Raw genomic sequence first — 17,485 nt, 5'->3', positions numbered from 1 at the left:
AAAACTTCTTAGATCTTGTAGCTCATGGGTATCTGAGTTTTACAGCGTAGGTTTCACAAATACTTTCTGTTTGAATAGAGGATATTAGTTTGCTCTTCGTAGTCAAACTAGTATAAGTATCAGTTTGAGATACACCCTGTAGTAAAGGATGAATAAAATATAGTCCTGGGAGGATACATATGTAGGTAAATAGGTGGTGTGATAGAAAAACCAGGTACAATGGGTCACTTCCACCCATTGTATCTGTCAGCTCAGAAAGAAGGTTTATTGGCATAGTGGGTTGAATAGTGTCTCCTCAAATTCATGTCTTCATGAATTTGGAACCTCAGAATGTGACTGTGGAAATAGGGTTTCTGCAGATATTAGTTAAAATGAGGTCATACTGGATTAGAGTGGACCCTAAACCCAATGATTAGTGTCTTCGTTACTTCAAAGAGAAAAAATTATTAAAATATTTTAATATAAATCTCATGTCATTGAAAAACTACAAATGGAATAAATGCTTGCTAATGTTCACTTTGTTGATTAAAAATTCAAATTCCTCCAAATGCTTTGTTTTACCAATATTTTTAAAGTTCAAAATCTAAATAAAAAGATGCTCTTACTTAATTCACATTACCTTTGTATGGATGCCATGCATAGAAAATGGCTTATTCTTTTATGTGGAAGCCGGAACTTTGGCATCAAGCCTGCCACTCAGCACCCCCTGGTGACATGTGCATCATGAGCTACACAGTGGGCCTGGGCCAGGCCACAACGCATCTGTAGCCAGGTGGGCAGTCAGGTCTTCGGCATCCTGCATAGTGGAGGGTATCTCTGAGCCATTCTCAGTCATTTCGGTTTCAGACAAGAAATTCTTCCTGTCATTTCCCTCTTCAGACAATGCCAAAGCTTCATGGATATACGAGTATATAAGGTGATAGGCTGCTTCAAGATCCTGTTTACAAGCACAACCAGAGGAGTGATGGGGTTAGTTTTAATTAGTTCAGAAGAGGCAAGGAAGGATTGTTCCCTAGAACCCATGGTCCTGCCAGCACCTTGATTCCGAACTTCTAGCCTCCAGAACTGTGAGACAATAAATATTCAAGCCACCCAGTTTGTTGTAATTTGTTATGGCAGTCACAGGAAACTAATACGGTTGGAAAAGTAGTGGGACGGTCACAGAATTGACGGCAGAGCTAAAGAAGCAGGACTTGACATGGATAGGGACAGGCCACCTCTAAGGTCTCAGGAGCAGAGCTGGTGGACTTACTCTCCATGGCCTGGTCATCCAGGCCATCTGCCCCAGGGGCCTTTTGACCTTGTGTGCCTTACTCAACAGTCTAAGTCTCAGGAGAGAGACTCTGACCAAGCTTATCCCATGCCTTTCCCAGCAGTCCTCCTGGAACACATGGAATGAAGGGCAGGTGACTTCCCAAAGGAAAAGACCCCACGCAGATAAAAACAACAGGTGACTACTACACAAATGATAGGACGGTGCTTTTTGGGAAGAAGAAACTGTTCAGTTGAATGCTACTCTTTTACCCAGCGAGGGTGAGGGATTACAGATGTTGAGAAAGATTATCCTGGCAGCTGTGTGCAGAATAGCTTGGAGCGAGACCAGTTAGACAACTGGTGACATCATCTACTGTGAAGTTAAGAGAGAATGGGGGCATCTGTCCTGCTGTGGTGGCCAAGCCTAGGAAAGATCACTTGTTTTGCATTCAGTGATATCTTAATATCGACTCATTCAACGTTGTGCAGGGAGACTGAGAACATGTCTTTATTTTCTGTCTCCAACTATTTTGGCCTAATTTTTCTTTTTTTTTTTTTTAACTTCTTTTTGGCATCTTGAATCAGAAAGCGTATCTTTTTTTGCTATTTATCCACTAAATTATATGAGACCTGTCAAATGTTAATTTCCACTGTTCCAAGGGTGAAACTGGGGGCAGGTTGTTTTTCCTTAACAGGTGAGAAAACCCACTCAGCGAATCCAGGCTCAGGAGGCAAGAGTAAAATGCCTCCTGTGCACCCAAGACTGGGGGTAGAAATAGAAGGCTCCATAGAGCCAAGAGAACATTAAGAGTCAACAGTTCTTCACTATTTTGGGCACCAGGGTACTCCTGGTGTGGGGAAAGGGCTGTGATTGTCTAGCCAGAGAAAGGGAAGAGCATCTTGCTCAGTGGTCCAGCTGGTGTAACAGGGACAGGAGCCAGGTCCTTGTCCTGTCTCCTTAGACTTCCTCTAACATCCCAACATTTGGCCTTTGTGTCCCATCCCTGTGTGGGACCAGCTGAGAATAGCTCTAATCTTGACAAGAGTGGCTGGGCATCCTGGAACCAGCTATTCTTGAAGGAAAAAAAAGAAGAGTAAAAAGCAGCTAATAAAAGTGGTTGCACTCTGTGCTTGTGTGAGAGTTGGCTGGATGGAGATGGTCTGAGAGTAAGTCCTTGCACTGTATACGTTTTCATATTTTTGAACCATGTGAATGTATTACTTACTCAAACAATTTAGTAAGTTTTATCTTTCATCCTTTAACACTGCTTATTGAGCCCAAAGAACTGGTTTAGGATATGTGGTTTCAACTGTGTCTTTAAAAAAAAAGTATTTTATTCATACTCATGCCATCCAGATTTTAGTGCACCAAGTCACACAAATAACTTCTATTCAGATCCCTCTATTTTTAATGTTTTATAGTTCTCAATGATGATAAGTGCAAAATAAGTGCTCAGTAGCCGTCCTTAGCCCTAATAGACCAATTTAAAAAAAAATACAAATTCCTTTTTCTTTTTTCAAAGACTTTATTTATTTATTTTTAGAGAGAGGGGAAGGGAGGGAGAAAGAGAAGGAGAAACATCAATGTGTGGTTGCCTCTTGCATGTCCCTAATTAGGAACCTGGCCCACAACCCAGGCATGTGCCCTGACTGGAAATCAAACTGATGACCCTTTGGTTCTCAGGCTGATGTTCAATCCACTGAGCCACACCAGCCAGGGCTAAAAAAATACAAATTCTATTCACAATCATTTAAAATGATACAGATGGTAAAACAAATTTATCATTTAGATTACATAATTAAGGATTTTCTTCTCAAGAGCCAAAACATTTAAAAATTATTATTAATTTTTTATTTATTGATTTTTGAGAGAGAGAGAGAGAGAAAGAAACATCAGTCTGTTGTTCCACTTATTCATGCATTCATTGGTTGAATCTTGTATGTGCCCTGACCAGGTTCGGAACCTACAACCTTGGTGTATTGGGATGACACTCCGACCAATAATTTAAGCCAGGACTTAAGTTATTATTTTTTTAAAACATCTTTTTATTACTCTCAACTTATTTCACCCTAGCTGCTCCCACTAAGTTTCCCAAATCTTCTGCTCACGTGTTCAAAAATCTTGCATAAATTTTACCCTGTCAATGACCCTCTGGTCCTGCCTCCTTTCTCTTTGTGTTCCTGCCCTCTTTTCTCCCTTGGACTCCTGTGGCCTAGTGGAGCTTCCAAAGTCAGTAAATGGGCCTCTGGACAGCTGTGTCCCAGTCCCTTCCATCAGACGGGCTCAGTGTGTCCTGTGACCTTCAGCCTCCAGGCTGTGTGGCATGTCTAATCTTTACCTTCTCTCACCAATCAGCAAGTGCTCTCAGCTCAGCCTACCTTTCCTTTACTTCCAGCCGTCACTGCAATCAAAGGCTTGGTGAGCCTGATCATGTGAATTCCGGCTGAGAGTCAGTTTACTCCCCGACTTTCTGGTCAAGCTGGTTTCTCCTTCTCTGAAGGCTTCTAAAACTACATAATGGAATTTGGTGGATCCTGCATGTTTTTAACTATAACATAGGGATGATTACAATTTATAACCTTTTTGCTCTGTTACCTACTTCAATGTATGGGAAATTGAGCAATGAAGTATTTTTGAAACTCCGATACCAGAACAGGTGTTTTTCATAAACAAATTTCAAAATAAAAGGGTTTGTGATACTACACTGAAAACAATTTTACATTGCTTTTGCCCTCCAAGTTCCAAAAGAATATCAAGTTGAACAGATGATCTACATGAGGAAAATCCCACGCCTTTGCTGGCAAATACAAATACACAGACCCATCGCTAATCCACAGTAAAAACAAAATAAAAACAAATCTTGTAGAACTCAGTGGTGTCCCTACCTGTGGCCACTGAATCAGACACATTCCTGGGAAAAGTAATTACATATTTATTTACTCACTCAGAAGTGTCTTTCCTTCTTGCATTATAAATTGTATTATCAGTCCAGTTAGACTGGATGGACACAAAAGAAAATTTGCTTTTATAGCAATATTTACTTGCTATTGTCAGAATCAACTTAGCATTAAACTTGATTGCTGTTTCTATTGTATTGGTTTGTCTGGTGGCCTCTAGGCTAGAAGTTCTGAGTTAATAATTTGTAAATAATGATTCAGCTTGTTAATGTAATCAGACTTGAATAATGTTTCTACATTTTGTGTCATTGTTTTTTTCACAACAGTATTAAGAATATAAGTGTGGAGTCCAGTTAGGATTAATAATAAACCATCTTTTCACTTGTAAAAAACTGAAGTACCTGGAAAAAAAGAAAAGAGAATAATTATAAAAGTGCATAAATCCCTCAACTTTGTGTGTGAGAAGAACAATAGTTGAAAAATAGGACTGGTAAGTTTTATGGATGAGAATAAATACATTTAGGTAGTTATTTATTCTCTCTTGGCCTCCATGTCTTCATTTATAAAATAATAAGCTGGATGAGATCAAGGATTTTCACACATACATATCGCAGGTAAAAGATGTTAGTTAAGGATTCAGTATGCAATTTATATCTGTATTTTGTTTTGATTGCTCAATATAGAGAAAATTCTGCACATAGAAATAGTTACAAGTGGCAAGAGGCTTTTTGTTTTATTGTTTAAATTTGTCTTGCAATTTAAGGATGGTCTTTATTTAAAAGTCTATACAAAAACTTGATAATTCAGTTTATTCATTGATGGTCTCTGTTAAAATTTGGTATTTAGCACATCTGAGGGTGTGTGTGTAGTTCTCCTTTAGTGAGTACTGGAGTCAGGCACACGCCGTGCGCTTCACATACCTTTGTTCATATAGGAATTAGAGTGAATTTACCATCATATCCACAGTTAAGTTTAATACTTACAAAGAAAGAGGTAGAGAGAGAGAGAATAATTAAAGAACTCAGATATGCTGCCCTCCATCCCTGGGTGTATGTTTTAAGTTACTATTTTATAATGACTTGAAATTAATTTTAAGCATTGCCTATTTTGGTTTTTGTTGTTATTTTGAAGGAGAAGCAAAAATCTCATCAATTCTTTAGTCTGATCTAACAAACCATCAATGCACGTTCTCATATGACAAAGCACAATGGAATTAAACATATATGTTAATACTTGTGGGTTGTTTTAGACATTTAATTGGAAAATTAGAGTTCGATTAAAAAACGTTGCTTCTGGAATAACGAACCGAACACCAGCTGGAGAGAAGTCTTATAACCACGGAGAGACAGAAAAGGCCGCTACATCACAACGTGACCGGTAGGGAGTGCGGAGACGTGGAAGGGCTGGCTGGGCTCCCACGGGTGGCAGCTGAAGGGGCTGAGAAACAGCTCAGCAGCCGGGGATTCCCCCTGAGAAGGGCAGGGTCTAAACCCCCAGTTGGGCTTCCCAGCCTACAGCGACAGAGCGGAAAGTAAAATAGTATCAGCTGTGAAAAGCGAAAAGCCACAGGCTTTCTTGCTAGCCGGAGAGAAACAGCAGGAGAAAAAGAGCTCTTAAGTGGATCACATACGAAAATATTTTGGCCACCACTTACCCTGGGCTCAAGCAGAGGGAAGGCAGAGAGGACTGGAGACACTTGGGGAGAATTTGGCACGGTGGCTTTGAGGGGAGAACTGGAGGAGCAGCTGACTGGGTCCCAGTGCTGACTCATCCCCAGTACTGCGGGTAGACCATTCCCCTCCAAGTGGCGTCAGCCTGAGGGGAAGCAAAAGCCCTGCCTACAGGAATTAAGCTGCCACACCCACAGTCCTTAAGCCTGACAGCTAATCACAGATTGAATAGATTAACAATCAAAGAAGACAGACAACAGCAGTAGATCCCTGGAAGTCTCCAACAGGCTGCCTAGGGCCAGACTGGTACATGATCTGACGCCACCAGAGGCAGATCCAGGAAGTGCAGATCATTCCAAGAAGCACCAACAAACAATAGGAGTCAAAAAAATGGGGAGACAGAGAAACAACCTCCCATCAAAAGGAAAGGTAGAATCCCCAGAAAGAGTGCTAAATGAAATAGAGGGGAGCGAACTATCAGATATGGAATTCAAAACATGGATTATGGAGAAGCTGAATGAGCTCAGCGGAAACTTCAAAGAACTCCAGAAAAACTACAAGGAACTCACAGAAAATTACGTGAGCATGAAAAAGGACATAGAAGCTATCAATAAGAGCCAGGAGGAAATGAAAAATACGATCTCTGAATTGAAGAACACAGTAGAAGGAATTAAAAGCAGGCTAGAGGAAGCAGAAGATCGGATCAGCGAGCTGGAGGACAACCTACACAAAAACTCCCAGACAATGCAACAAAATGAAAAAAGACTGAACAAGACTGAAGAGGTTCTAAGACAGCTGCAGGACAACATGAAACGTAATAATATCCGTATCATAGGAATTCCAGAAGGAGAAGAAGAAGAGCAAGGGATAGAAAACCTCTTTGAAAAACTAATGACAGAAAACTTTCCTAACATGACGAGAGAAAGAGTCACGCAAGTCCAGGAAGCACAGAGGGTCCCAATGAAGATGAACCCCAACAGGCCCACTTCAAGACACATCATAATTAAAATGCCAACATTCAAAGACAAAGAGAGAATCCTAAAAGCAGCAAGAGAGAAACAACTAATAACATACAAGGGAGCTCCAATAAGGCTATCATCAGATTTCTCAGCAGAAACACTACAAGCCAGAAGGGAATGGCAAAAAATATTCCAAGCAATGAAAAACAAAGGCCTACAACCAAGAATACTCTACCCAGCAAGGCTTTCATTCAAAATGGAAGGTGAAATAAGGAGTTTCCAAGACAAAAGAAGGCTAAAAGAATACATCTCCACCAAACCAGCATTGCAAGAGATGCTAAAGGGTCTGCTTTAAGAAGATGAAGAAACAGAGAGACAGAGAGGAACACGAGTACAAAGGGGGAAAATGACAATGAATAAGTACTGAAAGAAAGAAGGAACTTCTACCATTTGCAACAACATGATTGGAACTAGAGAGAATTATGCTTAGCGAAATAAGCCAGGCAACAAAAGAAAATTACCTTATGCTGTCACCTGTTACAGGAAACTAATGAACAACACAAACAAATGAGCAAAATTGAACCAGAGGTATGTAAACAAGGAATAAACTAACAGTAACAAAGGGGGAGATGGGAGGGAGAGAAGGAGTAAGAAGGGGAAGGGTCTAGTCAAAGAACATGTATGAATGACCCATGGACATGGACAACTGGGTGGGGACTGACTGTGGGGGGGGGGGCAGGGTGCAGGGAAGCAAGAGGGGGAAAAAAAGTGAGACAACTGTAGTGGAAAAACAAACAAACAGAAAATTTTTTAGTGGGGGGGGAATAAAAATATAAAGAATAGAAATGCAAGTTCAGTGAATATTAGAAGGACAAGGATTTTCCTTCCGATAAGACAGTCCTACAGATTTAGAGACTTGTATGTGGGTTATGTTACATAAATTAACATGTGTTTTCTGTTTTCAAAGGGCATAAGCCTACAATCTCATTACCTGAGTGATTATCTGTATGCATAGGCCTCACTTAATCCTGTCTGCATTGCTGCCTCCTGAGACTCAATGGTTTGGCTGAACTAAGTGGCTGGGTTGGTGAAGAACGGGGTGGTCTGTGGGCTTCACTTTAAAACTGGTTTCTCTTTTCTATCCTAATGGCTTGGACAGAAAAAGCCCAGAGGCCTGAGATGGGGGAAACCTAAAATATTTCCCTCAGTCCAAAATAAGTATAATGGGCAAAAGGGTTTTGGACAGGTGAGATGTACCTGGCACACCTTCCTCCAAAGAAGCCCTTCTTTTCCCTAATGTGGGACATTGAAAAATTAATACCTGTCTTTTGTCATCTAGTGGTTACGGATTAAATGATGTCCTTTAACCCTGTTGCCCCCAGAATACAACAAGGATGCCAGCCTGTCAAACCAAGCATGCCGTTGTCCAGAGACAGCCAACCAACCTGGAGTCTGCACGATCCTTCCCCTTGTGGGAAGGCCACCCTCCCCTCCACATCCCCACTCTTATTAGGGATTTCTTGACCCACGGGTAGGTAGGACGACGACCATGTCCAGCTTGAAGCAGCTAGAGGAGCTCGAGACCTTCATCCATTGTCCTTTATAAGATTGTAAAGGGTCTTAAGTCTGAGAGGGAGGAATTGTTATTTTTTATTGTTAAAATATTTAACTAATTAATTAATTAATTTTAAAAAAAGAAGAAGAAGAATATATGAAAGGGTGAGGCGGGAGAGCTTGTATGTACGACCCATGGGCATGGACTTGGAGAGGGGATTGTTGGGGAAGGGGGGTGCTGGGCGGAGGGGAGCAAAGGGGAAAAAAAATTGGAACTATTGTAACAATATAATCAATAAAATATACTTAAAAAAAAAAAAACCTACAAAAAAAAAAAAAAAAAAAGAACAATAGGTTACTTGCTTACTTTTAAAAAAAAAAAAACAAAAAAAAAAACGTTGCTTCTCTGAATCTATGATGTAGTTCTGTCCACTTTCAATTTTTCTAATGGTGCCCATGAAGTGTGCAGAAAAGCAGTTTAATTTTCTAGCAATGAAAATATGTTTATCAGCATATATTTCCCAGGCAGTTTCAGGGTCAACTCTCCAAAGCCTGCAGTGCTCTGCATTTTGTGTTAAGCAGCAGTACAAAATTATAGCAGTTGAACTCAATGACTATAATTGGACAACTCTTTCAACCAGCACTAATTAATTATAAAGGCAGTACCCTATAGACTTTAATGTGGTGTTTTGCACTTAAGTCATAAGTGACTCTCAAAGAAATCAGGGAGTAGGATCTTTAAAATATCTTAACCCACAGCATTCTCATTTTAAGTTTTATTTTAAAATAAAAAGGAAAACTGCTATGCTGAGTAAAACACCCTGACTTTCCTTTGTCAGTATCCGGTCATGCTTGTTTAGTGTTAAAGGATTAAAATATTGGATAAGCTTTAAAAATGAAACTTGATTGACACACTTGTGCTATCCTAAATTTCCATAGAACACAAAGGACTGGCTGATCTGTTTTTTCTTTCTGAGCAGGTATCTTTCAGCTTATTGATCTTACCTTTTAAAGAAATGACAGCAGTGTTATGCTACAGGGATAGACCACGGTTTAAATGTCTTGGGGTCATCTCTTGGGATCTAAGAAAGAAAGCAAATTCACATAATACCATTGCAATATTTCACCAGGAAAAGTATATCAAATCTGTAGGTTTGGGAAACATTTTCTGATGGGAGGAGGCAGGATCTTCCTGGGAAATGGGACTGTACCCTTCCTTTCCAGTGATAACTCTGAAAAGAAAGGGGTCTGGTGTTGTGATTTCTGCTACACTTCACGTTGCTAAGTAAGAAGGCACTTGATTAGTTACCTATCTTCTTTGCTTCCAAGATGTGAATCTCAAAGAGAATGATATAGGCTATGAAAACATTTGCGGGGTTGGGGAGGATGGAAAAGGGAAGCGCTTAAGCTGAGAGTTGTCTGAGTTGGGGTCCATAGGCCCGTGCAGTGATTGGAGAACAGCTCTGTCTACACCTTTAGCCAAATGACTTTTGTCCAGTACTCTTGCTAGTTAAACCCCAGGCTCATTTCACTATCCTGGACTACAAGCCCCAAGACCTTGGCTGGTTTATACTGCATTCTTCTGGTCCTCAATTCCTGTTTCCTCTGCTGGAAATTCTTTCCATAAGGTTTGGCCAAAAAAGCAGAAATTACGTTATTTGTCTTTGCTGTTGTAATTTTTATTTTTGTCTGAAGAGTTGGCTTTTAGTTACGAAGGTGTTAAAAGCACAAACTTCCCATAAATAATGAAAAGTTATGAAGATTCCAAAAAGCTTTTCTCCTAATATTTATTTAACAACAGCACAAAAAGAAGACAAAAAATGAAAAATCACCCAAGTCCTATCAGGATCTTTACAAATTCTATTCTTACTGTTTGTTCTTAATCTGTATTGAAATGTAAATGGAGGGCCCTTCTCAAAGGGACTTCCCTGGTTCTGGGCTTAGCTGCTGCTATGAGTATCCAGCACTGGGCTGGGCTGGACACTGGACAGGGCTCCTCAGTCTAGTCTGAGGTAGATTGAGGTCAACTCTTCTGCTAAAGGTGATGGCAATTTTTAGTCTCTTCCAAAACCTGCTTGCTATTTTTTTTTTTTTTTTCACCTGACTGGGGTTCCTGGAGTACCCTTCCACTTTGGAACTCAGATCAACTCATTACTTTGCTATCCCAGCCTTCCTGGGTCTTATTTACTCCCTAGCAGCTTATGTGAGGATATAACTTTCTCTTTTTGGTTTCAGAGATCCAGCCCTGGGACTTAAGCTGCTCTTCCTCAACCTTTGGTGATTCCCTTTATCTCTTCCTTTGTCTGGTGCCATCAACCTCTTCCTTCCTCCTTCTTTTTCTCCCTGGTTGGTTCTTTCTTTTTTTCTTTTTAATTAAAAAAAAACAGCAACACTTTATTTATTTTTAGAGAGAGGGGAGGGGATAGGAGAGAGAGGGGAGAGAGAAAGAAGGGGAGAGAAACATCAGTGTGAGAGAGAAACATCCATTGATCAGTTGCCTCTTGCACGCCCCCAACCAGGAACTTGGCCTGCAACCTAGGCACGTGCCCTGACTGGGAATTGAACCTTTTGGTTTGTGGGACAGCACTCAACCCATTGAGCCACACCAGTCAGGGCTCCTTGGTTGGTTCTTGATAACTATAATGAAGGCGATATATTCATGAGGCCGTCAAGACTGATTCCACTTTTAGTTAAATCTCAGCTTCTGAGATATGTCTGTGTCCAGTCTCATTGGTGTCTAATGGCAGTAGGAGTTGCCATTGATCCAGAATTCTTCATCATTATCTTCATCATCATTATTGTGCAGTAAAAGATTAATTCAGCAGGCCTGGGTTGTCCAAACCCTGCACACTCTAAAGAAAAACTTAGCCTTTGACCAGCTCCTGGAAGATAACACCTAAGCCCCGGAAATTTCCTGCCTGATAAGAGTGTCTTTGTTTACCTGAGGCCTTGGGCCTTGTGGCGTCCTTTGACCTCTGGAAGGGCTGAACACTGAGTAGCTAAGGCCAGCTATGCAGGTGACCTATGCTTATGTGACTGATGCCTAAGAAGAACCCTGAATGCCAAGACTCAGGTGAGCTTCCCTGGCTGGCGATACTTTGTGCGTCTTCTCACACATTATTGCTGGGAGAATTAAATGCTGTCTGTGTGATTCCACTGGGAGAAGACACCTGGAAACTTATACCTGGTCTCTCCTGGACTCTGTCCTGTCTGCCTTAATCTGTATCCTTTCACTGTAATAAACCAAACCATGAATATAACAGCATTCTAACTTCTGCAAATCCATCTCACGAATCACTGAAACTGAAGCTGCTCTTGGGGAACTTCTGACTCTATTGTCATCATCATTAATGTATATTGACCACCTCCTACATGTAATCAACTGCTAAATGCTTTCCATGTGTTATCTTATTTAAACCTTGTAAAGTGATAATAATTATTACCACAACCCTGTAAAGTAATAATAATTATTCTCTCCATACACCTCTCCCCTCATTTTACAGATAAGGAAATGGAGTGATCAGAAAAAGCAAATAAATCATGAAAGGTAGAGCTGGGATTCCAACCTAGTCCCTCTGACTCCAGGGCCATGTCTTAACTAAGTTAGAGCAGGGCATTGTTACTCCTTTCCCTGTTTTGTGTTCTGCCTCATTCATTCCCTCTCTTAATCTGAGCAATGCCTCCAGCTTTGCCTGTTTCCTTTTTAGTGCTTCCCCTATCTCTCCTCTTCCCGATTCTTCCACCTAAAGGAGTAACCTTTCAGAGACGAGGTAGGAGAGCTTTAGGTACAAAAACATACATTCAGTAACAGTATCCGATAATCCACCTTCAGTAGTAAGAAAGGCCTGTGTCCAAGCCTGGAAGAGAACAGCTGCAGTCCCTGCGTCCCGGGATAAGCATGTTCAACGTGGAACCAGTTTCACGGCATCTTAGAGCGCCGATCAAGCTCTTCCCAGACTGTGAGAGGAAAGGAGGAGAAGGGGAGGCGTGTTTGTGCCCCTGCGCGCTCCTCTCATGGGGACGGGAAGGAGGCTCAGCGCTCAGAGGACCGAAGGCACCGTGGGCTCCGCCACTCTGAGCCGCCGCCTCCCGAGTCGTGCGGTCGGCATCTGTGCCCCATGTCACAGAATCCCTGTGACTGGGGGCGTGTTTGCGCTGCTTTCAGGCCCTGCCAATGATCTGTGGCTTCGCTTCCAGCAGAACCGTCAGGAGACGGCCTGTTTCTGCATGTTGTGGGGGTAGTAGGTTCCAGAACCTTAGGAAATGGAAGGCAGTCTCAAAGGACAGACGGCACACCTCCCCGGGCTCAGAGAAATGCCAGGCTGCGCACCGCTGAGAGGGGCGTAGGTACGCCGGGCTGCCTGCAGCACCAGAAATGTTAACACGCCTCTCTCCCTGCATCTGGTAGCAAGGGCTGCCTTTGCCGAACTGAACAGGTGGCACTGTTGATGCTGCCAGTTCTCACGAAGTCTGGGCATCTAGAAATGCAAGAGGCAGGCAGAGAAAACGAGACGTGGGGGTGGAAGGAGAGTAGGAGAGGAGGCTGAAGGAGGGTTTGCAGAGGGGGGATGTGAGGGCCGACCTCATAGAGCTGCTATTTTCAACCGGCGTGCGGTGCCACACTGGTGTGCTGCGAGCATTTTTAATACCTGGAGCACTGACTTCTTTTTCCTTAGATTGTCATAAAAAAAAAAAAAAAAGAAAGAAAAAAGAAGAAGACAACAGCCAACACAACAATAGCTGTTGGTGTGAATGAATCAAAATTATGTCTTTTTTTCAAATTGGCAAAAAAAAAATTTTTTTTTTTTGGTGTGCTGCAGAGATTTTAGGGATTAGTGTATGTGTGCCATGAGATAAAAAAGGTTGAAAATCACTGTTATAGAATAACGGGGGCAGGACAGGAATGGCCATTTTGAACTGAGTACTGGTCTAGATTGAAAAGCCTTTCCCCATTAATTTACTATAAAACCAGGGCTCGGTCTAACACATGACACAGCCATTTGTTGGGGCTTCAAGGATTCCTTATGAGATAGCATGATAAAGCTCCCCCTTCAACATGTGGGGTGAGCTGACACCCGTTTCTAACCTTGTTTCTAAGCTAAGTTATCCAGTGTTTGCTTCCAGGAGATAGACACTGAAGCTGCTAATTGGCTTGATGGGGCGTCCCACTCTGGCAGCCCCCTGAGGTCGTTTCAGTGGATTTAAAGTAGCGTGGGGCTAAGTAGCTCTCAAAAATAAATAATAACCTTCTCTTTCAGTCTCTGGTCTTGCTTCTCTGGTAGAAAAACTGTAACAGAAAGGCTGTCATTGTTCTCCCTGGCTGAGAGAGAAAAGAAACAGAAATTGGTGCTTGCCCTGCTTATCTTCAGATCAGCACAGTGGAACCTGGACAGCTCTCCCCGTCCACAGCTTCCCTGGCCACTAGCCTCTGTCATGACCCAGGTCTGTTCCTCAGCTCTTTAGAAATTATGTTCATTCACACAGTAGGCCTCCCGAAGTTCCTACAGCCTGGCTCCCCATACTGACCAGTCTCCTTAAAGCATCTCGAACGAAACTGAGCCTGTATTGGAATTTACGTTTGATCAAACTACAACGTGTTTTTTAAACTGAAATATGTAATGATTCTCACTGCTGTACAATACTGTACCATACAAAAAAATTTTAAAGAAGGATAGGTACTAACATTCTTTGCATTTCGCGTTTGAATGGTGGTGTCAAAAAAACAGAGTTTGTTCTGACAAGTGAGAAGATGAGAGGATCAGATGTCTGTGTACTAGAACATGACAACACCACTCACTGAAACTGCCTCGGGGCCTTTGCACTAGCTACTCTCTGCCTTGACCACGCCATCGCCAGCTTTATGCTTACTCTTTCACTTCAGTCAGGCCTCTGCTTAAATGTGAACACCCAGAGAAACTTCTCAATAAACTATATAAAAATAATCTACAATAAATTTCTCCATTGCATTCTAGCCCCCTTCTCTTCTGTTTTGCTTCACAGTATGTACCACCGCCTGAAATTATGTTGTTTATTTACTGTCTGGTTTCCCCAATAAAATGTAAGATCCATGTGGGCAAAGACTGACTGGCTCACTATTTCTTTAGATCCCCAGTGGCACCTGGCCCATGGAAGGGGCTCAATAAATGTTAGATGAATGAATGATTACACGATGATGGTCAAAGCTGAAGCCACATCCACGTCTCCTTTGACTTTAAGAAAAGGTTAAGGCTTAGTTAGAGAAATTTTGTTCCACTGATGCACAGAGAGAACCCAGAGTCAGCCAAGCACTTACAATGAACAGTAATTGTTTCTTTCTCCTCTGCTACACTGTTAACAACTGTAAACTACTTGAGAGCCTGGGCCTATGTCTGGTTCACCACTATGCTCTTGGTACCTCAAACTATGCAAGAAGGAAAGGAATCAAATTAATTTCTTGAATATGATTCAAATATGAAAGGTGAGTAGGATTAGCCAGGTGAGGAAAAGAAAGAAGAGGGTTCCAAGCAGAGTCAGGAGCATGGCAGAGGCCTCTGTCCTTGACACAAGGACAGACAGAGAAGGCAACTTGTCTGGGGTGGGGAGAGAAAGGGGGGGGGGCACATGTGGCGGCAAGGTGGCTGGGGACCTGCCATACTTAAATTTGCAGGGCAAATTCCGAAGTTTTATCTTTAACCCAAGGGCATTGGGAACCTTTTCACCTTGTGCATGTGCTAGAGTGACCTGAACATATTTGTCACATCACAAATCTCTGGCTGCAGCGGGTCTAGGGAGACCACTGGGAGGCTGCTCTACCCCAGGCTAGAGAGATGGTAGTTGGACTTAGGTTGTCTAGAGAGTAAGTAGAGATAACTCTTCCATTCACTGCCATATTCCCAGCACCCAGAATAATGCCTGACACCTATTAGATACTCAACAAATGTTTGTTTAGCGAATGCATAACAGAGTGGTTAGAAATGGAGGGTAGAGCATGGTGCAGGAAGTTGTTAGGGGTTAAAATGAACAGGGCACGGTGAAGGACTGGCTGCTGAGAGTAAGAGAGAAATGTCAGGCCAACTCCCAGGTTTCTGGTTTGCGTAACTACACGGATGGAATATTGCCATTTCCTGTGATAGGAAGTAGCCAAAGAATCTATATTTTGTGTTTCTGGACCTCTTTGTTAGACCAGGAGTCAGAACTTCCTCCTGCGGCTTCCCCTGGGAGCTTCCCTCACGGCTGGCTCCTGGTTGTCCTCTGCTGGTGCCCAGCTGAGTTCGGGAGGGGGGTCCGGAGACCGCCGCAGAGGAACCCTTGAATCTCTGACTCCTCAAGGATTTGAAGGGCACGATGAGAATATATATGAGGTCAGTGGAGTGGTTAGGAATGTTGCGGGTCAGGATATGTAGGAAGGATAAACAGTCACTCAGCACGGTCTGAGTAGCCTCAGTAACAGGGGCTTGTTATTAAGAAGTTAAATGTTCTGCCCTGCCCTTGTCTCCAAAACTTATGCCAGTGGCTATAAATAAAGACTATGAGTTTGTGGGAAAAATGAGTTTGGCCAGTTGTTTTCTTTTTGAGTTTAAGCAACAACATTTTGAGTGATCTTCTCAATCCAATTTCCTGTGAGTGAAGGCTCACAGAGTCACTCCCATGTACACTGTTCAAATATTTTCAAGTACTTATGTCAGGGATATCCCGATTTTTGTAAAATGAGAATATAACTAAGGTATATTTTATATATGAACATATATGAATTAAAAGATAGGTGGAGGGAGGGTGGTCAGGCTGATGATAGATCTAGAGCAGTGTAAAGATTGTGTATCTGGCCCTGGCTGGTGTGGCTCAGCGGTTTGAGCTCCGGCCTGCAAACCAAAAGGTTGCAGGTTTGATTCCCAGTCAGGGCACATGCCTGAGTTGTGGGCTAGGTTCCCTAGTTGGGAGCATGCGAGAGGCAACCACACATCGATGTTTATCTCCCTCTCTGTTTTCCTCCCTCTTCCTTCCTCTAGAAATGAATAAAAATCTTTTAAAAAAAGATTGTGTATTTGTATATAAATAATTTATTTTAAAAGAAGATGGGTTGACGGTGTGTATGTGTGTTATGGTGATTTCTGGTTAGTGGAATTATGACTGATTTTAACTTTTATCTTATAATTTGATTGGACACAGATTAGGTTATAAATTTACCTAAGAGGTATGAGAAGCAGGAAAAAGAAAAATCACCTATTAGGAAAATAAACAATAATTCCATACCATCTCTGTGAACCGATCTGCACAGGCCATTCGAACCCACTCTGGAGTTGCTGGGCTCTTCACTAGGAAGTCTTCGGCTCTGTCTCTCTCTCTGCGTGCTGTGGCCACAGCATCAGCGATGGCAAGAAATACAGATGATCCCAGGGCCACTCCAGACTCCCCTAGGCCCTGCAAGAAAGCACATTTGTTTTAGAAGCTTCTACAATGAACTGCATACAAGTCACTAGAAGTCAGGGGCCAGGTTTTGCTCACTGTTGTATCCCCAACCCTTAGTACAGCATAGGTTCTCAACAAATGTTTGTTGATTGACTTACTGACTGAATAAAGCTTGAGTGCACTTAAAAATCCCAATATCACATGACTTTCCCATATCTTTAATCCTGTTTGGGTTACGTCTTTGTTCTATGTGAAAGAGGGAGTGAGTGTGTGTGTGTGTGTGTGTGTGTAGTGAGGGTATGGGACCCTTTTCAGAAAAACACATTCAGTGGGTTGGACTGGTCAGTTTCATGAGCAAAGAGAGAAATGCCTCATTATGACTCCAGGGTCAGGAAAGGCAGTGTAGTCTAGAAGAAAGAGTACAGATTTTGGTACCAGGAGATGGGATGTGAGCCCACTGCCTGTAAGAAGTAGGTAACACAAATGAGTGATGTGAAAAGATGAAAGTCAATAAGAACTAGTGGGGTTTATGGTGAAGTAGAGATACCTGTGTCCTGTCTGAAGCAGGCAGCTGTTCTTCAGTTCTAGCTAACTGTTGCCTTCCAGAAATTCAGCCAAAATTATTAGATCATCCAATTTTTCGAGAAAATTTAGAGATTTGTATTTTTCATGTAAAATTCCCTGACTTTAAAAAACACTGTGAGGGACAAAGAAAACACATCTGTAGGCTAGATTTGGCCAGTGGCCCCCATTTGGAACTCCTGA

The 17,485-nt window shown here is 42.1% G+C and overlaps 1 protein-coding gene and 1 long non-coding RNA gene across 2 annotated transcripts in view; one reads left to right on the top strand and one right to left on the bottom strand.

The window, feature by feature from the left end:
- LOC150022481 (uncharacterized) overlaps nucleotides 1–17,485 on the top strand; it is a 35,266-nt gene that overhangs the window by 9,761 nt on the left and 8,020 nt on the right. The window lies entirely within an intron of this gene.
- Nucleotides 2,785–17,485, bottom strand: part of LOC150022480 (aldehyde oxidase 2) — a 74,045-nt gene continuing 59,344 nt past the window's right edge. Inside the window, exons 34-36 of the mRNA XM_090282376.1 lie at nucleotides 16,565–16,732; nucleotides 9,341–9,417; nucleotides 2,785–2,974 (exon numbers count right to left, since the gene is read on the bottom strand). Of these exons, the coding sequence (XP_090138502.1) occupies nucleotides 9,364–9,417; nucleotides 16,565–16,732 (222 nt within the window). The 3' untranslated portion in view covers nucleotides 2,785–2,974; nucleotides 9,341–9,363. The remainder of the gene's footprint in view (nucleotides 2,975–9,340; nucleotides 9,418–16,564; nucleotides 16,733–17,485) is intronic.

This window comes from Furipterus horrens, unplaced genomic scaffold (genome assembly GCF_987537825.1).
Source record: "Furipterus horrens unplaced genomic scaffold, mFurHor1.1.pri manual_scaffold_1, whole genome shotgun sequence".
Taxonomy (NCBI): Eukaryota; Metazoa; Chordata; class Mammalia; order Chiroptera; family Furipteridae; genus Furipterus; species Furipterus horrens.
Note: the sequence above shows the minus strand (reverse complement) of the source record. Positions and strands in the feature narration are given on the sequence as shown.